Consider the following 18,791-nt stretch of genomic DNA (forward strand, 5'->3'; position numbering starts at 1 on the left):
TTGATTTTTTGACTTGATTTTGATTTGTGCCTGTGCTTTTTGGCAGATTGGTTTTTGATATTTCTATTTATTGTACCCTGCAAGACTTTAAACTACGTTTCATCTCCTGATTTTTTAAAAATACGCCTCATCTTTTCTGTGGCAGTACATAAGTTACTATTGAGAAAAAAGAAAAATAATAATTTACACAAATTAAATCTTTCTTCTTTTTGTTCTTACTTGACAGTAAAACAGAGTACAAAACTAGGTAAAATTAAATTTAATTTGTTTCTATTTATATTGAGTTTGCAAAAATGTTAGTTAATTGCTTTAATGTTTCATATTTTCTTCAAATGTCAGACACACCTGCCACTTTCTACTATTTTATTGTTATTTGTTTGGCAATACTGGTACATTTTTGGATTAAAGTATTTATTTTATTAAAATGTGGTTTGTCTGCAATGTGTCAGAAATTTGCCTCTGTATTTGATACTACTTTCTCAAATAGTTTTACATATTTGTAAATAGTTATTTATCCTTAATCTGGCTATACCTTTATAGTCTAAATATTATTGATCTGAAGTATAAACGTGTTCTCACCAGGAATCGTTTACCATGTTGTAATAGATCACCGTTTGTGGGATGAATGCAGATTGAAATCCTAGTTAATTTATCATGGTTATTAACTACTAGTTGAAATTCATTATAACATTTTTACATGATTTATGTATTTGCTTCTTTCTTGAAATATACGTATCCTGGAATACATAATGATTTTCTGTTGTGTCAAGCTAAAATTCAGTTGGATCCTTATTGAAATATATGAGTTTTATAAGAGTAAAAATGATATCGGTATCCTTTTTTAATCCACACAAACACAGTAAGAATGTGCAAACTCCAATAAATGTGACTTCAAATTCAAGTTCAAGTTTATTGTTAATGAAGCCATATTATTGGCGTGCAAATTCTGGTGAGTGCATTCTATATTTATCCTTTATGTGTGTACACTTCTCTAACATTAACCTTAATTTAACAAACTAATAGTATCTGTCTCTCTGTTGCTAATAACATTTGTGTTAACAAAATTGATTAAACAATGGTATGCTGGTCCCTGGTCTGTCTGGATTGGATCATTGTGGCACTTTCTGACATTGTCATCATCTAACAACATGCCGCAATGTAGATTTAAACGTTAAATAAACTGACAGCCTCTCAACCACCTGCTGCCAGGAATAATATATTGGCTTTGAACCACCTAAATTGAAATAGCAACTCCTCAAGTTTAAAACGTCATGGCCTTGAGGTGAAAAACAAGAAGCCATAGTAACATAAAAGGAACATGCAGACTACACACACTACATGAATCAAACTGCACACTGCACATCTGAATGTGTTAACCACTGTACGGGCAGTGTAAAGCTGGCAAATAATTGTAAAAACAATGCCTTAATTTTAAGGTATAATATGGTACTGGACTTTATGTACCCCTTTGCTGGCTAGCAATGCATAGCAATGGCTAGGAAAAGCTTGAACTGAACATCCAAAACCAGAAATTTAAAAAAAAAGAGCAGTGCTTATTTTAAAACTGACAATAGGAGGCTGTAACCTTGAAGCCTCATCTCTCTACACTGGGATGTTCAGGTTGCACAGACCCAAGGAGAAACCAAGAACACTTCAGGGCCAATACAAGTAGAAGGAGGAAAAAGGATGAAACCAATTATGCATGCTGGAAAAAGCAATATTTCCCTGGACAAGAAATTTGAGCATATGCTGAAAAACTGGAAAACATTTGGTTTAGAAGACAAAGTTGAGGGTTGCTATAAAGATTTTAATAGCATGTTAAATTACTGAGATGAACTTATTATTATTTATTTTGCACAACATCTGGTGGGTATTTGTCCCACCAACTCCTAATGCAAAAACTTCACTGGTAAAAAGAAATTCCTACATGCACGACTATTTAGAACAGTGACAGAAATACAATTCCAACAATAAGACACACACACACACACACACACACACACACACACACACACACACACACACACACACACACACACACACACACAGAGCAGCTGCAGCAATAATCACAGTACCACTGTGTCAATCAACTCAGTTTTTGTTAGCTTTATTGGCAAATATAAATTGACCCATCATAACGTGGCATGTTGGCACAATGGCTAGTGCTTGTTGGTTGTTGTTGCCAGAGTGGAGTTTGTACATTTTCCTCATGTCTTCATTGGTTTTCTATTGGAACTTTGGATTTCTTCTCACATCCCTAACATACGTAGTTAGTATGTGAATTTCGCCTTGGGATTGATAAAGTATCTATCTATCTATCTATCTATCTATCTATCTATCTATCTATCTATCTATCTATCTATCTATCTATCTATCTATCTATCTACGTGTTATAGGTTAATTGCAACATTAAGTTGGGTCCACACTCAGTCACTCAGTCATTCTCCAACCCACTATATCCTAACACAGGGTCATGGGGGTCTGCTGGAGCCAATCCCAGCCAACACAGGGCGCAAGGCAGGCTGTTAAAAATGATTGGTTCTTTAATGGCATTTTATGATTCTTTACTGGGTTGTATGGTTCTTCATAGAACTATTGCTTGGGAAAGCACCATTTCATTCTGGAAGGGTTCTTTGCAAATTGTTTCTTTGTGCCTTGATAAACTTTCTAATACTGTATGTAGAAAAAAATCTTTAATGTATGGTAGGCTATCTAGCAGGACTCTAAGATTGTTATTGTTGTAATGCAGTAAATCTATTACCATCTGTTTATGGTTATTTACTATATGGAGCCTGTTATGGATCTAAATAAAGACGTAAATAAAGGATCTTTCTGGATTCTTCATGTGGATGGGCCTTTTGGGAACCAAAAATGGTTCTCCTATGGCTTCACTTTGAAGAGCCACTCTGGAGTCCCATCAAAAGCAGGGTACTGTCTTACATCTGATGCTTCAGTATAGGCTCCACAACCCCAATTTTCCAAAAGTTACTTTGTGATTGTTATGTATGTGTGTGTTTGTGCCCTGTGATGAACCGCCATTATATCTAGGCTATTGATGTTATGTGCTTACCCCTGCAAATAGATTCAGCACAAAATAAACAAATAAAGTGGGCTCATATAATGATTATATGGATGAATGCCAGTCATCTGTGGTAACCCTTCTAAATGAAGATTGCTTAACAGGTAACACTGCTAAGTGAAGATTGCTTAATAACAGCTTACCCTTATCCTGGGGGCTAGAACACTGGTTCAAGGTGCTGTGATACCAGGCATGCTTCCAAACAATCTGTGGTTTGAGGTGTTTTGTGTTATGGGTATCTGCTGACAAGCACAGAAATCCAATACCAATTCACCATTCTAATTCAAGTTGGCTGGATGAATGCACCTAAATTCTTTTAACATAATATTCCCACACCTATTTAATCCAATTTTAGGGGCACAAAGTTTGTCCCAAACAGAGAGAAGGCAGGAACCAACCAAGATGAGAGTCAGTCAATCGTGGGGCCCACTGGTGAAAACACACCCACAGTCACACAGGGATAATTTGAAATTGATGATCCTAACAGGCATATATTTAGGACTGTAGGAGAAAAAACGGAGTATCCTGCAAGTGCCATGCAAGTTAAACTAGGAGAAGACTTAAAAGATTGATATGCAATTGCATTTAAAAGCAATTACATTGTTAATAATATGCAATTGTGCTTGTTAGTGTACATCATTATACTATATTAAATTTGATAACCGTTATCTAATACGTTTATTCTACGTCTGTAACAATTTCGCGCATAAGAAAATTTGAGATGAAAACGTCTGTTTAACTTTATATATATATACCTTTAAAATATATACGTATTGTGTAAGTGCGGCGATGGCTAACAATTTCTGGGATTTGTAGTCTGGCGAGTGGAACTTCTACTCCCATAATGCACGCCGAGAAAGCGACGAGCGAGCTACGTTAACCGGAAGCGCCTAGCCAGTGCATACACAAGCCGGGAAGACTTCAGAAGAGTGCTAATGATTATTACGGCTGTTGACAGAAAGAGGTGAGCAGAAGTCAGCTTACTGTACTTTTTATTAAATAATGTTAACGTCATTCAGTGTCCGTTAGAAATAGTTTGAAATACCATTTCGACGCTATCAAAGAATTAATCATTTAACGGTTTTCGAGATGTCTGAGCTTGCCTGTCACTCATTTAAGTTTCATTTTTATTGTAGTCCCTCTTATCGCTACATATTTCAGACGTTAAGCTCAAAGGTACCAACATTCTTTTACAATACGTCCTTACGTATTTTACTGTACTGTCAGGTTTTCTGTACCGACCCCAACTAACAATTACTGTTAAGACAGCTTTATTAAACAAATATTTAATATTTGTTTTAAAAAGAAAGTTTAAAATTAAAATCCTTCTGCCATTTGGAACTCTCAGTGGTCTGATCAACGGGGCTTATTGTCCCTACATTGGTCAAATATGATGCGTTTATTTTTTGAGGGGGTGCCCCATTGTCTTTGCCACAGTCATCTCCCTTACCTTTTTACCGTCTTGATAGGGACTGTGCGATGCTGCAACTCGCTTATCTGTCTTTATGATTATTGTTACCTTCTCATGTAAAAAATACCCCCAAGATGTTTAAACTATTCCACTTGTGTCGCCTGTTCCCCTTTCACTTGCAGAGATCAAGTCACTCTTCTGCAGGAGATGACCATGACCTCAGATTTTGAGGTGCTAAATAACTTCTTGACAACATCAGTTCGGCATGCAAAATATATCAGGAATTGCTTAGCTGGGCCCAAGAGGAGAAAATTGTTTGTTGATGGTGGAGATGGAAATTTTAGGCATCCAAACTGCATCCCATCCAATCTTCTGTTACACTTGGTTATCCAGTCCATAAAAACCATGATGGGGAAACAAGATGCTCTATTAGTGGAGTCTTAAACACACACCTTAAACAGATCTGACTTAAAACCAGGAACTGCATGTAACAGTGGCTTCAGAACCTTGTTCTATTGCAGTAAAACCCCTATAATATATATTTTTCTTCAGGACAACAAAATGTGTAGCATGAACTAGCAGCTCCTAATGCCCCTGAAATATCCTGGCATTGACAATTTTTTTTTTTATTTCTACATGATTAGGACAGAATTTGTATCATTTCTTGTGAAGCAGTGATTCAGATATTGACCATAATATCCCTTCTGGCTCTCCTGTGTAGGTTTCTCGGGGAGGCTTAGCAGTATAGTTTCTTGTTATTTGGAAAACATCCTTTGGTCACCCAAGTGGAAAATTGTTACTATTATCCCAATGTGCCAATCCATCAATACTGTTCCGATGTTATTCAATATTTAAGTGGCACATTAATACAATTACTTCAACAATATTTACCACCTTCAGTTTTTCCAGCCAAATCTCATCCATTGTTACAACCACTCCACTGGTAACGCTTTCAGCAACCACTAACCATAGCCTGAGTGACATTTTGCATAGGTTTCCTGTTTCTTTGATAGGCTGACAGAACATCTTTGAGCCTGTTCAGAATTCATTCCTCATTCCTACCAGATTCAGCTCTTCCCTTTGGCCTCTGCCACTTAAGTTTATAAACCCTCCCACAACTCTGTCAAGCTGAATCAAGATACTCTTCCAGGGCATACATGCTGGGCATTACCAGTACACAGTCACTGCCCATTTGACCCTCCCAAGTCTGTCTACCTGGCACCAAAGTCTTCTGACTTAACTCTGTGCTAAGTAAAGATTACTTAACAGCTTAGCATTCCTCTTTATCCACTTGGGTAGAGCACTGGCTCAGGGTGCTGTCACCCCAGGCATGCTTCTATGCAAACTATGGGTTGCGGTGTTTTTGCATTATGGGTAACTATTGACTAGCATAGAAATCCAATACCAGTTCATCACTCTGATTTAAGTTGAACTTTGAAAATAGGACTATAGGTTCTTTGTGTCATCACTCTTGAAATCTTTAAGAAGGTTAAATACTCTGAGTAGAAAAAAATTTCCCCTTGGGATTAATAAAGTATCTATCTATCTATCTATCTATCTATCTATCTATCTATCTATCTATCTATCTATCTATCTATCTATCTATCTATCTATCATCTATCTATCTAGTTTAGTTGGCACATACTTACAAGCAAAAGTCAACACTTTGCTCTCTCAGACTTGGAGACTTTGTGTTGACTGTCTTATTTATCAGTACAAATGAATTCCAGCCAATGGGACTGTAAGGATCAATTTCATGTGCCCATTAATTAATTGATTGACATTACACCTATCACACTGTACCTTGTGGGTGGTAACTTCCATTGGAACTCCATATTTCAATTTAGAGATGAGCTCACCGGCTTTATTTGTGTCACTTGGCCACAGGTTATTGATTGGCAAACATCACCCTTAGACCTTTTTTCAGGACTGAGCAAATTTTGAATCTCCAGTTAATGGTTTTGGGGTGTTAGAGAAAAACTAGATTAACCACATTGTGGAAAGTTCACATATACAGTGACTAGGCCCGGGATTTAAATTCCATCTCCTGCTGTAGTTCAAATCTAGCGAGTACTGCTCATATAAATAATCATGGAAGTATATTTGGATTGCTGTTTATCTTGCCTCTCTCTTCTTTTACCTTTCTTTATGAAAAGGAAAACTGCAACTGAAGCCTTCTGTCAAAATAGCTGTAAGGATCCCTAGGGCCTGTAAACTCTCCATACTGTCAATGTCATGAGTCTCCCTGAGTGGAGACTGTTGTTAGTAAACATGTGTTTGGTGAAAAGAACATTATTCTTTAATCATGAAGTGTCTGAATAAAGTTTTTGAAAAGAGGCTAAAATAGGCAACAATTAAAGACACTAACCAACTAGAGACTGAAACATTTGCTTATTTTCTTCTTAAAATTGTAAAATCTATAATGATAAGAATGAGAGCAAGAACATGAAATCTAATTAAATGGCATTTTCTTTTAATTACAAGATTTGGCTTTATAATTAGAAATCTGGTAAACTAAAAGTCTACAGGCACTATGGTTGTCTACTAAACTGGTGGTCTAAATTTCAGTTTGAAATCCCTGGTATTGATGGTTTTGCAATTGCCATTCATTTATTGTAATTCTAATTTTGTTTTCCTTTAATTTCAAAAGGTGAATGTTACAAATGGCTATTTCAATAGCTGTTTTAGACTGTGATCTTCTCCTTTATGGTCGTGGACACAGGACACTTGACAGGTTTGACATTGAAACAGTTTCTGACGATTTTCTCTTGGGTACCTTTGGCTTTCCGCGAGAATTTATCTACTATTTGGTGGAGATGCTAAGTGAGACTTTGTCCCGCCCAACACAGAGATCAAGAGCAATAAGCCCAGAGGTTCAAATCCTTGCAGCTCTGGGTTTCTACACATCTGGATCATTCCAGACCAGAATGGGAGATGCTATTGGCATTAGCCAGGCATCGATGAGCAGATGTGGTCACAAGTGTCACTAAAGCCTTGGTAGAGAAGGCATCCGAGTTTATCGTCATGTCCAGGGATGAGGCCACCATTCAGCAGATTAAGGAAGAATTCTACCGAGTGGCTGGCATGCCCAATGTATTGGGTGTGGTTGACTGTGTGGCAGGTAGCAATAAAGGCTCCCAATGCAGAGGATCTCTCGTATGTGAACGGGAAAGGGTTTCATTCTATCAGCTGCCAGCTAGTGTGTGACTCAAGAGGCCTGTTGCTGAGTGCAGAGACAAACTGGCCAGGTGGTCTGGAGGACATGCAGGTATTTCAACAGTCAGCACTGCTTAGAACATTTGAGGAGGAAGAGAAGAACCAAGCTGGATGGCTTTTAGGTATGTATATTTTATGGTTTACTTATTCTCTGGTGTCCTTCAAAAAGATAAGATAAAACCTTACAAAAGAATTTGGATAAGTGCTTGCTCAGTTCTTATTCACATGTTTATTTCACATGTCTAACTAAGATTTACACATTCTCTGTTTCTGACTTACAATCATTTATTTCTCAGTTCCTACTGCAACAAATTGTTTCTAACATTTGCTTAAATATATATTCATTACCATCTTCTTGGAGCACCCTCTACAACCTTACTGATGAACAATAGCTGTGATCATCTTTGTTACTCATTGTGAATACTTCTGATTTTGCCTGTCGTTAATATCTGTTAACTGAAAAATAGTGACTAAATGAGAATTAACAATGTTTCAGTAACTTTTTACCAGCATTTTCTAATACCCTTTGTGCTTGATTTTAAAGTAATTATTTGAAATGCTTTCTATACCTTTTAGATCTCAAACCTGGTATCTAATTATATTATGCAGTTGATCAGTTTATCAGAAGTTGAATAGGTATTTTTATATTGTGTAGAGCTACAGCTGGTTTGGACAAAGATGAAACTAAGTTCAAATGTGCCCACGTTTCTATATAGATTGACCTAGAGAAAACTGTGGCTTTTAAAGCAAATTAATACAAATATTCATTTGATTTAAATGCCTGCCCTCTTTATATAAAGTATACATCTTATCTTTCCATACCATTAGTTAGAAATTGCTCTCTGGTTAACACTACCTATTTTCTGTTGTGGAGGCCACTGTGGAGCAGTTATATGATAAGTGTGGTATATACAGGGCTGTTCAAAATGAAAGAGCAGATTTCAAAAATTTATTTCAAACGAACTGTCTAAGATGGAAACACATTCCGCACATCACTGGATAGAGGAAAGTTCTAAGTTTGGTCCTATGGTCCTTGAGGTTGCATGCACTCAACAAGAGCACCATGTGTAGCGTGACAAACGTCCAAATGGTGGACCATTTCTTGCCACACACGAGTCAACTGGTCCCTAGTTACTGAATTCACAGTCTCCTCAATTCGATGTAAAATCTTGAAGATTAGCGTGCATAGGTGGAACAAGCACTCTTTCTTTAATGTACCCCCATAGATAAAAATCGCAGTGGGTAAGGTCCGGAGACCTGGGAAGCCAATTACGATGAGCAAGATCTTGTTGTCCAACTCTTCCAATCCATCGTCCTGGAATGGTGTTGTTCAGGTAACGCCGGACTTCCAAAATTATTTCTCTTGTGGTGTTGTTTGACATTTTACTATAAACGAGAAACAGTGCTTGGTGACATTCACTGGTACTTTTAAGGAGAGCGTTTAAACTTTGAACTTTCCTCTGTCCAGTGATGTGCGGAATGTGTTTCTGTCTTGTACAGTTTGTTTGAAATACATTTTTGAAATCTGCTCTTTCATTTTGAATAGCTGGGTATATTAAGCAGACTTACCTTACCACTCTAAGTGCTCAGTCTAACTTTAATTTTCTCTTTCTCCAGTACTGATTCATTTTATTTTGAGATTTTGACAATTACTACTTTTTGACTTGATTTTTGCATTGCCTGAAATGTGACCCTTAATTTGTATAATTTATTTTTTCCATATTACAACTTCATCAGTGCACATGGGCCACCATTTATCTCACTTCACTGTGCAAGACCCTTACTGTGTCTAGTACTGTAGCTACCCTTTAACAAATCTCTATTGATCTTTTCCAAACTTAACAGCTCTCCTTCTGTATCAAAACTTTGCCTATCTGTACTGAACAATGTCTCCCTGACAGTGTATAGTTATTTTAAGAAATCTTAAGAAACACATGCATTATGTCGATGATATATACTCTTATTGATATTGAATGTTCTTGTGTTAAATGGTTAACAACAAAAATCTGATTGAGGAGAGATTCAGTGATTAAAGGAATGTGAATCTTTGAAATCTGTTTGCGGTATGGAGTACTTTATCCATCTTTTAAAATTTTAATATTCCGCGACAAAACTTTGGTATCCAATTGCAAAATCTTTATCATATTCTAAAAGGTTGAATTTATTTTTTATATATACTGTATATATTCAAGAGGTAATTGTGTGTTGTGCCTTGATAGGAAACTATAAATAATTGTAGCATACAAAAATTTCACCACATTACATTTTATTTGATGAAATCACATAATCAGTACCAGTGTTACAGAACTTAAATTTAAAGTAGAGATATACAGTGATGCCTTCGTTCATATTGTACAGCTACAGTATGCTATATGTAACATCTTGTACTTTGAATTTAAATTGCCAAATGGAGGTGTGGAATGCAAAAATGGCTTGTCAGATGGAGTTACACCAAAAAACAACATGGCACATGAAGTTGCATGCAGTCCTTAAATTTACATTAAGTGGTAGACGATGTTTCATGCAGCAGTCCTTTTGTACTTTGCCACTTATTCTGATACAATAAAGTAGGTATTACACATAATTCCAAGAGGTTTATGATGTCTGTTACAACAATTGGCTGTGTTGAGGCAGACTTGGCCTTGATTTGCTTTTCCAAAAAGTATGTCTTATTAACATTGCTCCTGTCATTGCTGGTTTTAAAATTATACTTTTCTGAGCTGAAAGCTATGAGTCAGTGACTAGCTTAACCTTTGCATACTACAAGTGTTTAGTTTGAATGATGCACTAAGTGTGATTATCATCATCATTTCCACTGATTTCCTAAAGGAGAATGCAAATATGACAAAAAATATGTAAAATAATCATCAATGATAATTTCCATGCCTTTAGCGAGAACTGAGTTAGGGCCACATTATAAACATTAAAAGGCCACGATGCAAGTAATGTAGGCACTAGAGTAATAGGAGAGTGTTTCCTGACGTGTGGAACTACATTTGCTTAACAAACTGGTAAGCAGTTGTGTTCGGGGTGAGTGTTTGGGAGGAATCTTATGTGAATTTATCAGACAGAGTGGTATCAACTTGCTGATTGGGCAAGCTACAAATTAAATCAAGAGTGTGAGGTACGAGTCAATTGTTTCTCCAAAGGTAATTGTACCTTGTCTACAAGAAACATTTCTTACGGAAATGTATTCATTTTTCTAATTTTAATATCTTGTTTTAAGGAGGACTGCGCCTTCCCTTTAAAGAAGTGGTTGATGACGCCTGTCCAGTATCCAGAGACACCTGCTGAGTACCGTTACAACATTTCGCATACTGCAACACATGAAATTGTGGACCGTGCCTTTCCGGCCATTCAGACTCGATTCCGTTGCCTTGATGGGTCAAAGGGTTGTCTACAGTACTCCTCCAGAGAAATGTGCACAGATAATTTTGGCTTGCTGTGTCCTACACAATGTTTCCTTGCAGACTGGTCTAGATGCCTGGGACCTTTGCAAGGACAGAAATCCAGGAGCAGCCAGAGGGACCCATCTAGACAGATGGAATCTGTGTACTCAGAGGCATTTAGAATTCGTCAGGAACTAATAGCTTAGTCATTTCTCTTGAAAAAGAAGAAGAAATGCCATCTGTAAGTGTGTTCCTTTAACATGAGAGTGTGAATGGGTGACATCTGTTCAGGTGCAATCCCTTCTGAAATGGTTAGGGATTATTATTTGTCACGTTTGACAGAAGATCCTTGTGCAAAATATAAAAGCCAGTTTTGAAAAATAAAAAAAAAACACAGGCATAGATCATTTTCAAGCATGTCCCCTAGTAAAAGTATGACATGAAGAAACATTCCTCAATTTCTCTTCTTGTACTTGCCTCTGAAAAAATAGAAGTTGTCTTTCATTTATATTTCACTACCATAATGTATCAATGTATGCAAAAAAGAATATTTTAATATATTGTGTTCTAGTATCTGCAATTGTATGTTTCTGTTCAGACATTATAGGTCCACCTGTAATCCTTATTTTTTACCATATTATTTATTTTATATATTTATATTTAATGATATTATACAGTGTACCAAGTATATCATTAATCAGAGATGGAAATAGCAAGATTTGAAGATGTCAACAAAAAAATAGACTTTCAGGTGTAAAGCTTTTTTTTTTCATTTTCTTTTTTTGTAATTTTCAGATAATTTTTAGCTAATTGGCAATTAGATGATCAAGTGTGGTATTTGCTGGCTTCCTATGCAAATTAAACATTTTGATTAAAGAAATCCAGGCCTATTAATGTATGGCAGTGCTTCCCAAACTCGGTCCTGGGGACCTCACTGTGGCTGCAGGTTCTTGTTCCAACCAGATGTGACAACACCTGATAACACTGACCTTATTCTACATTCAGAAAAGCACAGCAGCATTTTTACATTTATAAGACATTTAAAAATATTTCTGCTTTTGCTATAGATTTAAATGCTTAACTCTCTTTTGTTGATTTCATTATATTTTGCCCTTTCTCTGTGCAGTTTTCCCTATTCGTTGTATCTTATTAATGACAATTAATAATTAGCACAGCAGACACCCAGGCAAACAACACTGAATAATCAAAGGCTGCAACTACTTTAGCGTCAGACCCATTAATTAGTAAATAATGGATTAATTAAACAATTAGAACACCTGGAAAAGTAGAATAAAAATCAGAAAAAACTAAATAAAATATTGTTAAAAAGAAAACATCATAAATGATTCCCATATAACTAACTGTTTGGTACATTTTAATTAATATTTTTTTTTTTTAAACCAAACTCAGTTTTCTAATTTCTATATTGTTCCCAAAACAGAACTTGGGAAATAACAGTTCACTTAATTAGCCCAGGAGCCCAATTAAAAACAAGCTGGCTGGAACAAGAACCTGCAGCCACAGGGGGTCCCCAGGACCGAGTTTGGGAAGCACCGATATGGTAATCACAATGTCAGAGTACACGTATTCCTTCATTTCTTAATGGCTATTGAATAGATTGAGAGTAGGTTGATAGAACATTAAGAATAGAAACTGGACAGCTGCAGCCTATGTTGTGGAATGACTGGCCACACAGGCAGGCATAAAGGTAAGGAGGTTGTTCTCTAGCCTAATGGTCCACTGGTTACATGGACAACAAAAATAAGAGAGCATCTTGAGGGTGATGGACTAAACTGACAACAAAAAAAAAAACCCTTCTGGATGATACTCAGAAACACATGGCCAGCTAAACAAGTAGACTAGGACAGCCATAGCACGATAATAATGTTATCCAAAAATTAAAGTTTTAGAGTTGCCTAGTCAAAGTCCTGACTTGAACCTAATAGAGAAGATGCGCAGGCCCTAAGATAAGCAGTTGTGCTCACAAACCTACCAATGTGTCTGAATTCAAGTAGTCCTGCAAAGAAGAGGGTGGGTTGAAATGCCTCAACAGTGATGTGAAAAGACTGCTATCAAGGAACAGGAAATGTTTAGTTATGATTATTGCTGCTACAGTTGTTGGATAACTATGTTCCTTGAATAAGGAAAGTAATAATTAAAAAACTTTACTGTGAGTTCCTTTTCTTTATTATTGCATTTTTGTCTAAAGGTCTGAGGTCACTTGTTGTGGTAGATATGCAAAAACAGGATATTAAGAAGGAGACAATATTTTTTTCACAGCACTATATGCTTCTCAAACCTACAATGTGAAAGATTTCATGAAATGCATTTGTTTTGCCCATTGGTTATGTTTTACAGATGGCATGTCTGTGATTATGAAATGGTGCCAAATCAGTAGTCATGAGACCCTCCTCCCTGTCTGTAGCAAGCAGGCAATTACACTTGAAGCCTCCTTTTACGTATTCTGTTCTTTTCGTTAATCTGTAGCATTAATTAGACAAAGGATTTCATGACTGGAGACTCCGTAAGCCTAAGAGTAGCAGTCTGCGTACATACTTGCAGGCATTTTTTAGGCAGACATCTTTAAAAGGATGTTTTGGAATGACTGTGGCCTGCTTTCTAGGGGCATTATAAATGATCGTGGCCAGTATGCCCTTTATGCCAATTTACATGCTGTATGTATCCTGAGACCATTGACTCTGGCATTGTGGCTAGATCTCTGAATCATTAATAGCTTTGAGGCCTACTAGTATTTGTCAATCAAGCACAACATATGCTTTAAGTAATCGAAAATGTAAAAGAAAAAAATCATGCAATCTATTACTTGTATGCAGAGTTGTTTACCAGTAATTGAGATTTGTCTCAGTTTGTGTCATTTGTTAATTTTTGATTACAGGATGAAAAAGGACAGGATAAGAAAGAGAGCTGAACTTGAGCTGATGAATGCGGACAATGGCTGTTTGAAACTATCACATTGGCTGCAAAGGTAGAAGCTGATGGTATAAAAGATTTGTCATTAATACAAAGCCAAACTACCATTCTAGTTTAGCCCTAATTTTGACAAGTCAACTTTTGACAAAGGCCACTTGGTCTGTGCACTCAAAATCAATCATTCAATAAAGGAAGGTGGGGGGCACAGTGGTGCAATGATTAGTGAATGAAAGTGGGGGGCACAGTGGTGCAATGATTAATACTGTTGTCTCACCAATTTAGCATCCTGGGTTCTGTTTCTCCAGATGGTTTCTGCTGTTTGGAACTTGCATGTTTTCCCTGTGTCTGAATGTTTTTGTCTATTTTGGTACCCCCCCCCCCCCCCCCCCCCACCCTTCCTGAAGACATTCATTTTAGGTTCAGAGACAGTTCTAACTTGGTCCTGTGTGAATGCCACTTTAAGTAGGTCCTATAATGGCCTGATGTTCTGTCCAGGTTTGGTTCCTGCCTCACACCTGATGCTGCTAGATTCTGGACCCCTGCCACCATTGATTGGATTAAGAGGGTCTGAGAGTGTAATGTTAAAAAAAAAAAAGCCATTTGTAATAGTATTGAAACCTAGACTGTCCAGTTACTTAACTCTGAAATTAAACAATTCAAATGGTTTAGTAGTAACATAAAAAATATAGAAAATGTTACGTGAAATGTTTCACAGGTAAAGCAAGTAAAAACATTCTCTGTTTAAACAAAGAAGGTAGAACAGTTAGAAAAGAAATTTTAGAAAATGGGGCGTGGAGGTGCGTGAGAGGATGTGCCTATGAAGCATTTAAATTGCAGGAACTGACTGTGACTTTCTAGCTGTCTTGCATTCCTAATTCAAAGGCTCTAATGAGACACATGCTGTATTTGTTCCAGCTACATTCCGACACCATCTGCATGGCGCTATATTTGCATACCGGTCATCAAAACATTAACAATACAAATGCAGAATTCTTGAAACTAACGGTTATGACAATGCTTCGTAACTGGTAGTCGGACCCTTTTATTTTATGCCATTGCCTGCTCTGCCTTGATATACTTATTTATACCCCGCATCTCCATTATCGCCTGTCATGCTGATTTATAAAGCTGCATTTGTGGTTTCTAACAAATGAGAAGATGAAGAATTTTGACTGACAAGGGTTTCAAGAGTTACACCTAAAATGACTCACACTACTTTAAAGTGTCATGTTGTTCTCGTACACAAGCCATTGTGTTCTGGCTGATATTCTACAATGGTTGGTGCCCCAAGTACACTTTAAGTGACTGACATTAGACACGTAAGTCAAATGTCCACTTGAGTGAGCAGAGCTGCCTTGTACCTCCTCTCTCATTAAACAAGGTCCCTGCCAGCCTACATTACGAGCCCAAAGCTCACTGCAGATGGATACTTGTACTGATTGTATTTCATTGTTGGAACTGTGTCAGTTTATGTATAAGGTAACTGGGGCAATGCTGGGTTGTGTTTGCAGCAGGAAAAATGAAAGCAATTTAACTTGGCAGGAAAAGGCCACATTTGGAATACTGCAGCATTTCTTTAGTCCAGCTCAGGCAATTCAGGCGATGAGGCACAGCGGTCATCACTTTGGCCTTCTGGTAGGCTTGGAGAAATTTATGACAGCAGTGCCTGCCTCTGTAATCACCACACATACAGAGCAGAGAAAAGATGTTTTGTACTTGACCCAGAGAGGGATCAAATGATCTCAACTCCAGAGTGACTTCTCAATAGTGCAATTTGGAAAATCCATAAATGGAGGCTTATGAATTTGGAAAGGCCCCTAGAGTACAACAGAAGTCTAACTAACTGAACTGGCAAGTAGGATGTAAAGCGTCCACCCCTACCGTATGCAGCATGAGGTGAGCTGTGGTTAGAATGTCCATCTTTTGCCAAATCCTGACCCTGTTTGGAATTTGAGTGGAGTACCAAACCAAGAGATGCCGAAGGGATGTGCCTTCATTTGGAGTCTTACAGGCAGTTTGGTGGCACAGTGGCTAGCACTGCCTCACAACTCCAAGGTTTGAATCTCAGCCCAGCCACTCTGTCTGCAAGTATACTGTGTGTTCTTCCCAGGCACTCGGCTACCCTTTCACATTGTGACACTGCAATATATCAATGATGGCTTTCATCCGGTAGAAAGAGGCTGATATCAGCTGTAAAGGTACAATCTATTTCTTTATGTGACTGTTCTATAAGTTCTGTACGTCTGGCAACACCGTATGAATCGATCTCCAGAGGGTGCCTTTGAGCCAAACTAAAATGTTGCCTGTGAGGCAAAAAGAAGTAAAAACAAAAATCTATTCCTTTTTGGGAGTTTTACTGGAGAGGCAAATATGCATGTCTGGTATTTCTGCATGCTAGCGTACTACTGCTTGGTGTGCATTACTCACACTTCATTCTCTTGTCATGTCTGTATATACTGTATGTGTTTATATAGTGTGATGCTTGTACGGTAAAACTGAATGCATTATACATGTGTGTGCACTGAATGCTGGCTTGAAAAAAATCATTTGCATTTCATAAACTCGACTGTTGCTGGCAATTTAGCACACCAGTCAGTCAGTAGTTAGTAGCCATTAGTGTTGATCGGTGAAATTCGCCTACGTGTTTTTCACAGCACACTGACAGTGTTTAACAGTGACCTTGTTTGACAAATCTTTCCCTGAAAATTTTCCCTGCAGCTGGCTTAGGTGAACATTTTTTCCCAGCGCCTCATGATGCTTTGCGACATCACAGAACAGTCACACCTGCCTACTGTAAGGTCACTGCTGATCGACTTCACGCATATGTGACATCAAGACCTGATCAGTACCCCTAACCAGATGTCCATCCTGCAGATGCTTGAGGGGTATAATGAGTACTGCAACCAGATACAGAACATTGAACTCCCTGCATTGGTGGCTCAGTGCTGCATGGCATAATTAGCCATGTGCCCACCTTAAAGAAGCCAAGGCCCTCCCCTGCCCTGTCAGAAAAGGCAGGAGACCCTGTGAAATAATAATAATAATAAAGATGTACTAGGGGGCTCTGCCCCCTGCTCGCCCACCCCCGGATTTGGATTGTTATTTTCATGGGAATTGTTACATACTGTATGCATTATTTTCACTTTTACTTTAAAACTTTTGCAAAAACAATACTTTATTTCCGACCCCAAGCGTGGTTACATCTCTTTCTCGCAGGACGTATAATGCTGCTCGCGTTGTGAAGGGGGTGCGGCTGAACGCACTCTAAGCAGATGCCCGTCGGATCATCTGCTGTCTTTCTGCTGCTGGCGAGCTGCCTGTTCTGCTTGTCGCTTGTCGTTTTTATTAGAGCTGGAAGCAAGTTAAAGTGTCTCTTGCGGGACTTCAAATTGTCTTCCGAGAAGATCACCTCTCTTCTCCCTCCCAAAGATTTTTTTTATAATAGATTACTTTCTACAAGGCATTGATGTGAGAAAAAAGTGCAAAGCATTTGTACAGATACTTGAGAAACAAAAAAAGACAAGCACCCTCAAATTGTGACTTCAGACAAGTGAAATAAGACAGTCCTACACCGCAGCCAAACTGTGAAACTCTTGGGAGTGCAATCATCTCTGATGATCTGATTTACTTACTGCTAGTTTGTAGCCATTTGTTTGGCCTACAGTTTTTGTTGTTTAAGGTATGGTGGTGTAGTGGTTAGCATTGCTGCCCCACAGCACAGCTTATACTTTTGGGCACAGGAATCCATCCAGCATAGTTGGCAGACACCTCCTTAGCTTGCAAGAACACTTGACTTCAAACATCACTGCACCATTACAATCCACTCAGAGCTAGCCGAGTTCTCCACCCCCACTGAGCAAAGTTCAGCGAAGTTCCTGAACATTTCAATGATTTTTGCTGAATTTGTGGTGAAGCAAATTCTGCAGGATTCATGCGTCGCTAGTGGCCATCACACCACTACAATAAATAAAAAAAAACCAATCGTTTTTTCCAAAATAACACCTCCACTGTCCCGGGTAATTCTCTAAATGAAGCCCATGGGTCTGCAAAATCATCAGGCTTTATGAATGCGAGGTGCTCTGCTAGTTATGGATACAGTGAAAACCTCACGTGTATGAGACAAACTTGTGTACTTACACAGAGAGTAGAGATCGATTGAATTACTGAGGTATTAAGTGATCTTCTTGCTGCTTTTTGTATTCATTTTAATGTATTTTTTGTCTTATTATCATTGTATTGTGTTTCTGGCCACTTCCTTAAATTGTTTGTATGCAGTTCTTCATCATGGGTTACTCAGTCCAAGCTCCTTCTATCAATTGCTGCATTTGGCATACACTGAGTTTACTTGGTACACAAAATCTAACAACGAAACGACATGCAGTTAAAGGAAGCTTTAGAAGTGCTTTTTCATTTGTGTGACAACATAGGCCATAAACAGTAAGCACTGAGTGGCCTCTTCAGCCAGTTTTTCTCAATCGCTTACACATATTACCAAACCTGTTAACGAAAAATCCCAAACCATACCGCCATCTACCAAAATACAAACTCATTTCCCGAAACTATAAGCACTATTCGTATATTTTGACACACGATTCAGATTCCTTTCACTTTTTGTGCAAAACCTTTACCCACAAATCCTTTCATATGTCATTGGCTTCACTATGTGCTCATTTAGAAAGCACTGGCTTCAATATCATGAACTCAAGTCAGCAGAGCAGGAGCACATGGAGCACACAATTTCCCAGCAGCAAACACTACGACTCCA

At 37.9% G+C, this 18,791-nt stretch overlaps 1 protein-coding gene across 1 annotated transcript; it reads left to right on the plus strand.

The window, feature by feature from the left end:
• Positions 1–3,945: 3,945 nt before the first annotated feature.
• Positions 3,946–11,312, plus strand: harbi1 (harbinger transposase derived 1). The gene is given in 9 exon segments (XM_051922720.1): positions 3,946–4,043; positions 7,141–7,462; positions 7,464–7,607; positions 7,609–7,828; positions 10,120–10,121; positions 10,936–11,115; positions 11,117–11,194; positions 11,196–11,230; positions 11,232–11,312. Coding segments are annotated over 8 exon segments (1,047 nt in total). The 5' UTR covers positions 3,946–4,043; positions 7,141–7,144; the 3' UTR covers positions 11,302–11,312.
• Positions 11,313–18,791: the final 7,479 nt, after the last annotated feature.

Source organism: Erpetoichthys calabaricus, chromosome 2, assembly GCF_900747795.2.
Source record: "Erpetoichthys calabaricus chromosome 2, fErpCal1.3, whole genome shotgun sequence".
NCBI classification, from domain to species: Eukaryota; Metazoa; Chordata; class Cladistia; order Polypteriformes; family Polypteridae; genus Erpetoichthys; species Erpetoichthys calabaricus.